The 12,349-nt window shown below is 45.4% G+C and overlaps 1 protein-coding gene across 1 annotated transcript in view; it reads right to left on the reverse strand.

Moving 5' to 3' along the window:
• LOC126541506 (uncharacterized) overlaps positions 1–12,045 on the reverse strand; it is a 32,361-nt gene extending 20,316 nt beyond the window's left edge. The window contains exons 1-2 of the mRNA XM_050188291.2: positions 11,570–12,045; positions 7,757–7,953 (exon numbers count right to left, since the gene is read on the reverse strand). Coding sequence (XP_050044248.1) covers positions 7,757–7,953; positions 11,570–11,783 — 411 coding nt within the window. The 5' untranslated portion in view covers positions 11,784–12,045. The remainder of the gene's footprint in view (positions 1–7,756; positions 7,954–11,569) is intronic.
• Between the last annotated feature and the right edge of the window lie 304 nt (positions 12,046–12,349).

A 12,349-nucleotide genomic window follows, 5' to 3' on the forward strand; every position in this document is an offset into this window, starting at 1 on the left:
AAACAACGTAACGAATTCACGTAAGATGTAAAATGACATATCGAATTGGTCCGCTTTAAATGATCTAATGGATTCAGTGATGTAAGCTTCCTCTTAAAGGCAAAGCTTAAGAGGAAGCTTTAGTTCGGGCCCAACTCCGACGCGGCCTATTCAAATACATGGTAGACGCAAAAAAACGTTTTTCTGAGATAACTCCTGGATCGATTTTAAGGAAATTTGTTGCATTTGAAAGAGAAAGTTAAAATCTAGTGACTTCTTGAAGCGGATTCTCGATTTAGGGCCTAAATTCTGTTAAAAATATTTTCAGAAATTCTCAAGTCTGAAAAAAAAAAAAAACAGAAGGACGAAGTCTACAAATTAATAGCTCTGCATCAAGAACACATATAGCGGTTCTGTAAATGGCGTCCATTAGATCATTCAAAGCGGACAAATTCGATATGTCAGTTTATATATTACGTGAATTTGTTATGTTGTGTACAGCGGTTCTGCGAAAGCTGTATTTTCATATTACCAAATTTTTTTTAGATTCACGTGTAACATACCAATTTTGTCCGCTTTAGATGTACTATTGTATGCAATTATCAGAACTGTGATATCGTTTTTCATTGCTGAGTTACAGAGTTGTAAACTTGATAGTTTCGTTTTCTGGATGTTTTCGGTTTTTGCAATCAAAATCAAAACTTCGTAACCAAGTGTGCCTTGATTTTACGTATTCCTTTTAAATGCAACAAACAGAGAAAGTGTAAGAGCGGGGTTGAAGATTAAAATGCAGAAGGCAAATAAAATATTCAGTAGCCTGGCAAGGAAACAAGAGTTCAGGATCACGAGTCAGCCTCTAGAGTCTGTAAATGAGTATGTTTATCTAGGTCAATTACTCACATGGGAATTTGATCATGAGAAGGACATTCATAGAAGAATAAAAAAGAGTTGGATCGCATACGGCAGTTGTCAGCTTGTCACTTCCTGACTGGAAGCTTGTCTTTATCATTAAAAACAAACGTGCACATTCAATGCATTCTACCGGAGCTGACATATGGGGCAGAAACTTGAAGACTGACAAAGGAGCTCGCAAACAAGTTAAGAGCAGCGCAAAGAGCGATGTAACGAAGAATGTTAGGCATAACGCTAAGAGACGGGAAGAGAGCGGTGTGGATCAGAGAGGAAACAGGGATAACCGATATTCTAATTGACATTAAGAGAAAGAAATGGAGCTGGGCAGGTCATGTAATGCGTAGGCTAGATAACCGGTGGACCATTTGGGTTACAAACTGGATGCCAAGAGAAGTGCAGTCGAGGACGGCAGAAGACTAGGTGGGGTGATGAAATTGAGAAATTCGCAGGCACTAGCTGAAATCGGTTGGTGCGGGACAGGGGTAATTGGAGATTGCAGGGAGAGGCCTTCGTCCTGCAGTGGACATAAAATAGGCTGATAATGATAGTCTTAGGGCAAACTTAGATAGTGCCAAAACAGACCCCCTAAGTATTAACGGAAGGTGTAAGGACTCCCTTATGCAGTTTGGCCCTCTATAATGTACCAGCAGTCGCATCGGCATACGTCTCAGAGAAAATTTCTTCATTCCGTGAAATTTGTTTTAATTTAACCAAATTATATTCTTTATTTCCGCGAAGGCGCTTTCTCTTATGACCGTGGTCCTGCATATCTTTTGTGACCTTAAAGAGGAATTTTTATGATACACCAGGTACATGGTTAAGAAACATCAGCAGCGATCAGGCGTGCCTGCAACGAAATGGAGCAATAGATTCACCAGCAGTAAACATTTCCCATATCATTGTGAGTTAACTGCACTAGAGAAAGCTCTACCTCGGCATCTGTCATATCAATAAAAACTAATGGAGGAATGGTTTTGCTCGGCATGCACTGCATCGAATTTGATTAAGCTTTATGAAGCATTCTTTCTTTATTTAGGCCATATTTATTACAAAAAGTTGTTCTAAGTCACAAAATTGAAGAAAGCTCAAGTACCTACTCTATAACTGAGCAATAAACAGTGATATCAGAGTTCTGCAAACTGCGCTATCAACACGTCTAAAGCGAATAAAATTTATGTACAGCTCTCAAATATATCACTGAATTGTGAGTTAAACTTTTCCAATAATCTGGACAGCACTATAGCAATTTCAGGCAATATCTAAACTCGCATATCTAACTTGCCCACCTTAGATGCTCTCACACGAATTTTACAGAATTGCGATATTTGTTTTGGGTGCAGAGTTACGTATTTGTCAACTTCGTGTTTCAGTTTTCTTACCGGCTTTTATTATCTTCACCATTTCTTTAAAAAGCTATGAAGTGCTAAATCACATTTATGCTTCCTACAGTTGATACAAATCAACTTTCCCTACCATAAATACCGACTAAAGCCTCCTTTTAAGAGTCTGTTATTTACTATGTACATAACAGGCAGAGAAAGGAGACAGGAAGGAAATAAGTTTCGTTATAATTTCTAGTATAAACACGATGGTCTGGAGGTGGAGCGATGCCTTCTGGGTTTAATATACGCAAGTAACATTGTTCTATTAGCAGATAGTAAGGTAAATATTTAGCTTCTCTCCAATATCTTCGGAGAGGAAGGGGAAGTTGTAGGTTCCAAAATGTGTCTAATGATATTACTTATAATGCCGTCACAACAGAGGAAATCAAGTACGGAGAGTTGAAGCATACAAAGAACGTTGATCTATAAGAATTAACCCGCAAGTATTAATTATGCTTACAGCATGGACAGTGTGAGCGGAGAGGGTAGAGACGTCGATGATGGAGAAACAGCATAAAGGATGGGCGTGACGGAAAGGAAATCGGCAAATTAAGTATGAACAACAGTAAATAATTGTTTCTTTAAATCCGGCAAAGCCATTGGAATTCAATTAACCTAACGAAATATGGTTTTATGGAAGACTTATGTATATTGTGTAGTGATTCTTCTGAGATTTCCATTGCTTCGGATATATGCGACGTACAATGTATCCGGGGGGATCGGCCCTCTTTGCTATGACCTTCGCTCGCCAGGGTCGGCCCATGACCATGTATGCGTGGCAACGACTGCATAACGACGACGCAGTGACAATGATGAAATGACTGAAAAGGAATGATGTCGATGAAACGACGAAGGCTCTATGATAATGACGGTATGACTACGAAGACATGACAATTCTGAAATGACGATGGTATGACGAGAAGTATATGACGACGAGGGTATCACGAAAGTGTCCCACGATGACGGTGCGGCGATAAATGCACCACGACAATGGCATGAAAATGGCGGCATAATCATGATTGGGTGACGACAGCATGATTACGATGGAATAACGAAGAAGGAACGACATCGATGGAACAACGAAGGTGATTCGACGATGTTGGCTTGACGACAATGGGATTACGTTTCTGAAACGATGACGACTGTACGACGACAGCGTGACGACGACGGCATGGCGACAATGGCATGACAAGAGTTTGATGACAAAGCTGGGACGACAACTCTCGAATAATGAAGACGTAACTACCACGACGGCATCACGACCATGAGCACATACCACGCCCAAGCTTGCAGAAAAGTTGGCTCACGGGGCCTGAGGCATAGATTCTGGAAAGTGCGTGAAGTATCCTATAAATGCTAATCACATTAAATGAAGAAGTATGTCAATTGAAGGTGTAATAAACTACTGGTCGTAGTCAGACCAGGGTTTCTGAGAACGCGCCGAGTTCTCAGACAAAGCTCATTTATTACTATTCATGCGTAGCGTTTAGGATATCACAGAAACTTTTGAGCATGGTTTCTTAATAAGTATTTGAATCATAACCGAGCTAAATCAGGATATGGTTCTATCAATAATCTATGATAGAAAATAGTCAGACAGTTGGAATATTTGTGTCAACGGACGATGAAAACAACACTAACTTACGAGGCAAAATATAGCGTAAGATTGAACGGTTTGTTCACATAAACCATAGATCTTCAACATGTACTAACATGATATTTTCGGATTTTCATTCTTCGTGTTAGGTTAACGTCCTGGACGCTGAAGCCCCGGAAAAAATACTGGCAAGCCTCAGAGTTTCCCAGATAAGCGTCTATAGTAGTTTTTCTAGGAATCAATATTTGTTCCCTATGCAACGAGATGTGTCGTGATGTCATGACAAAGATGGTGTTCACGTGGGAGCGAGACATCACAACGTTTCGAAACTTGATCCAGCAGCACTGACAGCAGCGGAACCCAGAACCAGCATCATCAACTCCATAAAAACCTTCCTTTGCTGCCCCTCATTCGAAATTTGAGACAATGGCGACCGCCCGAAGACCTGCAGCAACAGTGTAGGCGTCGCCCAAGGAGCAACAATCTCACCGGTTCGGTTCAATCTAGCGATGCACGGCTTCACTGTGCAGCTGTGAAATGTACCTGGAGTCCAATGCGCACTGTAAGCCGACGATATCACGGCCTGGACGGAGCCCAGCGACAACCTGCACACGACAGGAGTCCAGTGCCAGGCAATCCAGCAGATTTTCAATATTTCAGCCTACTCGCCACTACTGGCATGGCACCGTCGCCAGAAAATACGATGCATTTTCACGGGAGGGACTTTAAGGTAATGCTAAAACGTGTGCCTATTCCTTGCTGGTACTGAGATCAAACGAGTGTCCGATAGAGTCGTACGAATTGTATGCGTGCCCTTTCAAGAACGGGAACTGTATCGTTCTTGAACCACAGTAGTGCCAGTTGCTGTGAGCGCCAGTAGCGCCAGTAGCACCAGACGGTGAAAGCTTTGACTAGGTCGCCAATAGAGCACTCATAGCCGCATTACATAAAGCTTCTAGATACAACCCTGCAAAACCGGAACAATATCGAGGTACCGGTGGACTAGGTCACACCTGGGAACGTGGGTGACCCTGGAAACAGTGCTGCCCACCGTGCAATGAGTGCGCTTCATAAACTCCGTTCGCTAGACCAAGGCCTCCTGATTCCTAACACTCCTCACCTGCTGGACCACATGGAAGCTGGCCTACTGGGTTAATATTGATATTTATGTACCCTTCGCTTTCTTCTCCTCACTTCTCCTGGCCATTTTGTATGTATAACGAGGTATCCATCCACTCGGCCCAGCTCGCCAAGTCGTTTGCTATACTGCTGCACAAAATAGCAGATAACCCTTTGGGCAGTCACCTATGTAGCTGCATAGCAGACGGCCGATTCAGCCAGGGCGAGTGCCGGAACTTCATGATGCCCTGCTCCCAAATGACCACCTTCTGTGTCATGATGTTACTACACATGCACGTAAGGTCTTAGCTGACTTCCACGCATTTGGCATATCTGGAATCTGGGTATCTTGTAGCTACTTCAAGAAAAAAACGGCCCTTTCACGCCTCCTAAACATCGTAGCCTATCACAAGAAGTAACAAAATATAGGTATCAACAAGACAAGAAGCTCAAATCAGTCGGAGAGTTAGTAAAATTAACAGTGCAGGCATAATTACCGGAAATATAGTCAAAAATTAGTTACACTATACCCCTGTAAAGGGTGCACCGCCGCCTATCTATGTATGTTGAGGCGAAGCCGCCGTACAAAACAAATTTTAAGAAATTGAGCGAGTTTGCTTGGACTAGGTAGCGCTCGTGGTAGACAATGGTGTTAGGAAGGCAGCTTCAGCGGGGCCCACGAGAAGTGAAAATTAGTCGCAGACTAAGTAATATGCAGTAGGCGCCTAATTATAGTCAATATGATAAAAAAATTAACCACATTGCACTATGACCCTGTAAAGGGTGCACCGCCGTAAATACAAAAGTACTGTGGCAAAGCCACCGTATAGCACATTTTATGGAAGTAGAGCGAGTTCGCATGTACAAAGCAGAGTTGATGCATCGTCACTGATGTCCGCTTAACAGAAAACGACATCCATGGGCGCTTCCAGTAATGGAAGAAGAGGTGGACTTAGTTGTATTGTGTCTAATTTGGAGCATTTTGAAGATCAGCACGTTTCTGCATCAGAATATTTGTGAAATAAATTTTCCTTAACACAGACTGCGCGAAGTTTTAGGACAAACCTCGTATGTACCAAGCAGATGGCCACATATTTGTCTTTGTGCGAACTTCAGTCACTTGAAGACTACGGCGCGCAAGCGGGCACGCGCTATAATGGTCGTGACCGACAGATGTGCTGCGCTGTTAGACCCTTCTGATTATTGCAGCGCTCGCGAAACGACAGAAACGGAAGTGCGCAAAAGACGTGCTGAATCTCCAACTAAGATTTATAGAATGCTAACATAGGAAGCATAAGAAAAAACAGACATGTCGCAACACCTTGAAACTCCTAGGTACGTGAATACTAACCATTCAATTTCTGCGCGTGCTGGTAATATTCATCGTCATTCATGACAATGGAATGGGGACATGCTAATGCAACAACCTCTTTTTCTTCTGGCATGGAAAGCCTCAATCATTTCGCGCATGGACACGTGTCAAAATGTGTGAAATGTAACGTAGGCATTGTTAACTAAATTCCTCTACCTTACGGTAAAGCACATATAGGAAAGAGAAAAGATTCGCGAATGTTGAAGATGACCAGCGTTCACTGTCCAGAGCAAACGCTTATTCCCTTGGCGCTCATTGCAGTGAATGTGGCTGCTGGCCATTTTTTGAAGAAATAATGGTATTTCGCGCCACCGACAGCAGCTTGCGCGCGAACTGACTGAGACCCTCTATATCAGAATTAAAGGGGATGGCTGCGTTAGCCAGCCATCCATTGCCAAGAATGACAATGAATATACGTATGTATAATTTGTTAGCATGCGCAGAAATTGAATGGTGACTACACATGTCTGTAAGAGTTTAACAGTGTTGCGACATATCTGTTTTTCTTTGTGTTTCCTGTGCCTAGATACGAACTTGAGCGAACAAAAAGACATAAGATCTGTATTTTTGGTGCTCTGACCGCTAGCCTAATGCAACAGCCTTATGAACACTTACTGGTATGTTAGATTATTCGCACCGCATAGCCCATCCATCGTGCATAAATACTTAGCTTATTCCAGGAATATATAACAAGGCAATCGTATGCATAAATCAGTGTGTGAAAATACGAGCACGCTGGTGAGCAAAATTTTAACGATAATGGGAGAGGCCAAGCTACCTAGGTTTAATTAATCACAAGTGATCAAAGGAGAAAAGGAAAATAAACATACATACATGCAGTCGCATACAAATTCGGAAATGGGTGCAACGGCCATTGCAGACGACGAATGAAACAAAGTAGAAGGAGGAGCGTTACGATACCGTCAACAAAATGTTATCCATTGCTGCACCTCTGGTCGCAGCAGCGCAAACGCTAGTTGACACCGGGAAAACTACAGCAACTAATAGTTTAGAAATGTAGGCAATGACATTTTCATAGGAAACCGCAATATATTTTTGTGAACTAGTCTATGTTAGCGTTCTTCCAATAAATTTTAGTTACAAGTGAACCCGTGTGCTGGGCACTTCCTTTTCTGTAGTTTCGTGTTTCGTGAACGGTGCACAAATCACAAGATGAATGTGTACCAACTTGCCCAGTTTTCAATCCTAACGTGTAGAGACACCCTTATTCGTCCTCGCCCACTAGTGCAGCGTAGTTCGGAAGGCATGCATGGCTAGCTAGCCAGCTAAATTCTGTACCTGACCCCAAGCTCGTACCTTAGACTCTGCACCGATAATTGTATTCTCGGTGCATCGCACAGATGATCAGATATCTGCAAGTAGCGCGTCACTCACGGGATATGATATCGCGGGGGCGCCGGCCGGCTGTGAGCTTGTGTCCACGTTGACGGTGCCGCGAAGAAACTCCCAGCACTTGTAGTGCTCCCATCGGGAAGTGTAGGCGCACGCCGACGCACGCGAGCCCTCTTCCTTCTTCATCTCCTTCACGAAGTAGTCGCGCAGTGTCTTGATCTTGTCCTTCACGTTCACCACTGCCACAAACGGAAAGAGTAGGGTTAGACCATTCACGGTTAGTTACCCCTAACAACTTTCACGAATACCGTGGCAGAACCCTAGTTAACGATACAAAATCGCAGAACCCATTCCACGATGAACGTCGAGGTTAAAGTTATTATAGCATTGAAGTAATGTAGCGACCCACCGAATTGCCACCACCGAAACGCGTCATGTATGAGGCGTATATATAGCCGGACGTGGGCTTGTTCATTTTAGGGCTCCCGCTGCTGCTTGCAACATTGGCCAGTTTGGACAATATGCGCATAATACAGCTGAGCAGATCATTGTGATATCTGAAGCTAATCGCATTAACGTCCATAGACTCGCTCCTCTTAGAGCTCCCACTGCTGCTAGCGGACGTAAGCAACTGGAACCCAAGTTGGCCTCGCAGAGGTTCATTGAAGAGTGGCACGTGTCCAACGGCACATACTCAGTCACCCAATTTGGTCCGGCCGTTGGTATTGACCTCGGTTCCCTCAGCACAGCAGCCCGATGCCATGCGCATTAAACCATGGGCTACTCAGTCACTCAGTTTGGTGGAAGAACGGCTAGGTGCGGAAAAATGCACTAACAAGCAGAGAGACAGAGTGCAAACTGGGTAAAGCTCCCAAAGTGCTAAAAGCATTAAGATAGATCTTAATATATCCACGTTCATTCGTGTTATACATTCGTTATAAACATTCGTGATTTCATTTCGCGATATATTGAGGCAAATAATTTGAGAACGAAGTCACCACCGCATCGACTGGCAGTGGGCCAGTGCGGTCAGTGCCTTCGCAGAGAGAGAGGCACTATGGGAACGCTGGCATGAAAGCGGCAATGGAGGCAGCTCTGGAAGAAGACGACGACGACGAACGCGCGAGCCACTAGTGACACGAGCGACATTCGCGCGGTTACACCGAGGGGCGCCAACATGGCAGCTGTGGTAGAAGACGACGACGAATGCGCGAACAGTGGTACGCGCCATTGCTGATGACGATTGTTTTTGCTCATGCATTCATGTTTGCTCATGCATTCATGTTTGCTCATGCATTCATGTTTGCTCATGCATTCTTGTTGACGGGCACGAAAAATGCACGGAACCCTCTCATGCACGAAATTTCTTCAATGAACCTCTCGCCAACTTGGAAAACTAAGTACGTGCCACTGAGTGTGCGGCGAGCGAGGGAGCGATTCTCAGCGTTCGCAGGCACTGGCGCGCCCCACTTCTCGTCTCGGAGACCCCGCGCGGGATTCTCGGCAGTGCTACCAGATGTCGCAGCGTGTCCAGAAAGAAACGCGAGAGAGGAGCCCCATTGCCGCACCACGCGTTTGTCAGCGTTGGCACGCAGCGGCGCGCCATGCCTTTCGGAGGCTACGCGCAGGCTTCACGAAAGCGGCACTAGATGGCGCCGAGTGTTCCTATGGAAGCGCAAAAGAGGAACCCCGCTGCAGTACGCGCCTCATGCATGACTCGTTTTGACGGTGGCAATACGTTGTGTCGCTATTAGTGATTCCGTGCTAAACGCATTACCGTCGACAGTCATCGTGAGACAGGTTCCGCCGACCTTTGATTAATTACTCACTATACAATCTGAGTTAGGAAATTTTCTGCTACCCTTGCTGACTGCCCCTGTCGAAAGGCTAGTCATATGGTGTATTTGTTTTGTCACTGTTAATATTTATTGGACTGAAATCTCGGCGTTTAGTCTTCCTCTAGCGGTTCTCATTTCAAAGAGCGATGCCCTTAGTAGCATTCACTTGAATGTACCGCTTCTTGTGCTGTCTGCTGCAACACCTCTGTAGTAAAGGTGAAACGCCTCCTGTGAACACGAGTGAAAGTTGCTTCCACCGGCTGTTGACTAACCACCGTATTTAGAGTTGCGCCATAAGTTGATGCACATGCTTGGCTTCGTCAAGATGACGCCTGACGTGAACGAGCCCAAGAAGTGGCAATGGGTATCGTTAGCTCATTCAGGTCAGGTGTCATTTAGATAAAGTCAAGCATGGACTTCAAGTTAACATGTATTTCTGAATACGGTTATAAGTGCCATCTAAACGACGCTGCACCACTTCGCGAGTACTCTCGACGTGCATCATATCGCGTCCAGAATTCTAGCTCGGTAAGTGTTGTTCACACTATATCATTATTTCACATATGCACTGTATAATTATTACACTAAATATTTCTGCAGCACGGCATGGCCAACGGCGACACTAACTTTAGTGAGCAAGCGGTAAGTTGGCCGGCCTAAGATCCTCCAACACCCTCTTGACAGCAAAACTTTTGATCATCAGTTAATCCTGATTTTTAAAAATTAAGCTCATACACAATTCATGCAAACTGACATTTAGGTTATCTCGACACATGAGACGCACTTCTTGTATCCGAATCTATCAAAAACATGTTCAAATAATGAAGAACCCTTCAAATCGCTTTCTCTTTTAATTCTTTATTGGCAAAGTTAGGAACTTGCAGCTGGAAGAATTTCGGGGACGCAGGCAGAATGGTTTCAATATGCAGATGAAAGAGTCTTTTTCCGTTACTACTAATCTGCTCTGTTAATGCTTCCGTTACAAATCCTTTAATACTAATCGTTAATCTGCTACCATCCGTTTGACACCCGTCAATTCTTGCAGTTAAATTCCACCGCGTTCGGAAGTCCCGACAAATTCACATTATTCTCCGGAGCAGAAACCAGGTTATTTTGTGCCTAGTTCGTTCAACTTCGGATGATTTCAGCTAGTGAGTAAAGCGTACGAGTGACTATAAGTGCTTGAGACTTACGGAAGAAGTGACATATAAATGAAAGGCACCACCATATGCGCCTTCTTGGGATCTGTGCCAGCAGCATTGCCCGCAAGTCGCCTGCCGCATGGCACGGTATATCAAAATAAGGGAGAACTACCAGTATATAATATCGAAATGCTGTGGGGTGCAACGCCGCAAAAATGAGATGAATAAAAACCGCATGGTTCACGCGCCCAAGGTGAAATTCAAGCTATGTCTTGAACGCGTGCGTCTGCCAGCACGCGTACGGTTTATGTGAGCTCGCCTCGCAGGCGATACCTGGAACATTCTATACGCTTCCAACATCGACAATGTCTGTGTGGTCGTAGCATAGTGAGCTGAAATGGGAGACTGATATTCAGGGTCGTATTCAAAGTGCCATTCGCGCGCGTCTAATCTGCACTGCTGTCAGGCGTCTAAATTTCGTTTTCGGAAAAATAAAGGATGTTTACATATTTTCTAATTGCCTTAATTTTTCACGTCCCACGTTCAGCTACCGCGGTAAGCCGTCATCTACCGCCACACCAGTGTCTTTTGTGAGATTGCTATCCTTCACTCCGCTTCATTAGGTTGCCAGCCTTCCGCGCCGACTTCTACTGCTTCCACTGGTATTCCAGTATGACATTTCCCAAGTAGATGCATCCACTCGAGCTGTATAGCGTTTCTCGCGCAATATTACATCCACACCCTTTATTCCGACTGGCGTGCAGGCCGAAAACATGCACAAATTCCAATGGTACCGACGGCTTCGGTGGTCGCCTTCTGGCCGACCGTCACACCACAGAGCGAGATAACAGGAGGAGAAAGCCCCATTCGCTCACCGTCAAACTCGTTGCACATGCCATCGGCGATGGCCCTCATGGCGTACTCGCGTTGGTCCCTCTTGTAGTAATCCGGATGACGGTGGTCCCACAAGAGCCGGAACTTCTGGTACAACCCGATGAGCCGCGTTTCTTTTTCACTGGTCCAGGAGTTCTTGCGCCTCTTGCCGTTACTCGCCTTGTTGGCTGCTTCCATGGTCTGCCAGGAGTGCATCAGAGGTCGTCGAGGGCCGCCGTGGCGAGAGTCACGAATCCACGCGGGCGAAAGAAAGGCGCTGTGGCGTCGCGAACAGCAAGGCGCGTCTCGTGGACACTGCGGTTCAGTCGATGCGATGTGGTGGCCGGCTCGAAGCGGTGAAAAAGAACGCTGCTTAAGGGACCGCTCCTGCTGTGTGCACGTGACGCCAGGCGCAGCGGACCAATGGTCGCACGCCTTGTGAACGCGCGCACGCTTGGCTCATTAGATATATGAAGGATCTTCCTCTTTTTCCTCGCCAGCCAAACGCCCGCCCGCCATTTATGCTGCGGGTGTAGGCGCGCGCTTCAGCGCTGCCACACGGAGGAAGAACAATTTGGGCAGAAGTCATTGGGAATAAATGTCCAAGTCAGCCGTGGCTTTTTGACGCGGTAAGCGTCATTTCGCAACTTCACCTCGATGGTGGTATGTCTGTGCGCATCTATCCTCTTTCACGCCAACAAGGGTCAATGGGTATTCCGTGGTCTAATGGGCAGAGCATCGGGCTCCTGTTTTGAAGGAACCGTGTTTGAAACCAACCATCC

This window comes from Dermacentor andersoni, chromosome 2 (assembly GCF_023375885.2).
Source record: "Dermacentor andersoni chromosome 2, qqDerAnde1_hic_scaffold, whole genome shotgun sequence".
Classification (NCBI taxonomy): domain Eukaryota; kingdom Metazoa; phylum Arthropoda; class Arachnida; order Ixodida; family Ixodidae; genus Dermacentor; species Dermacentor andersoni.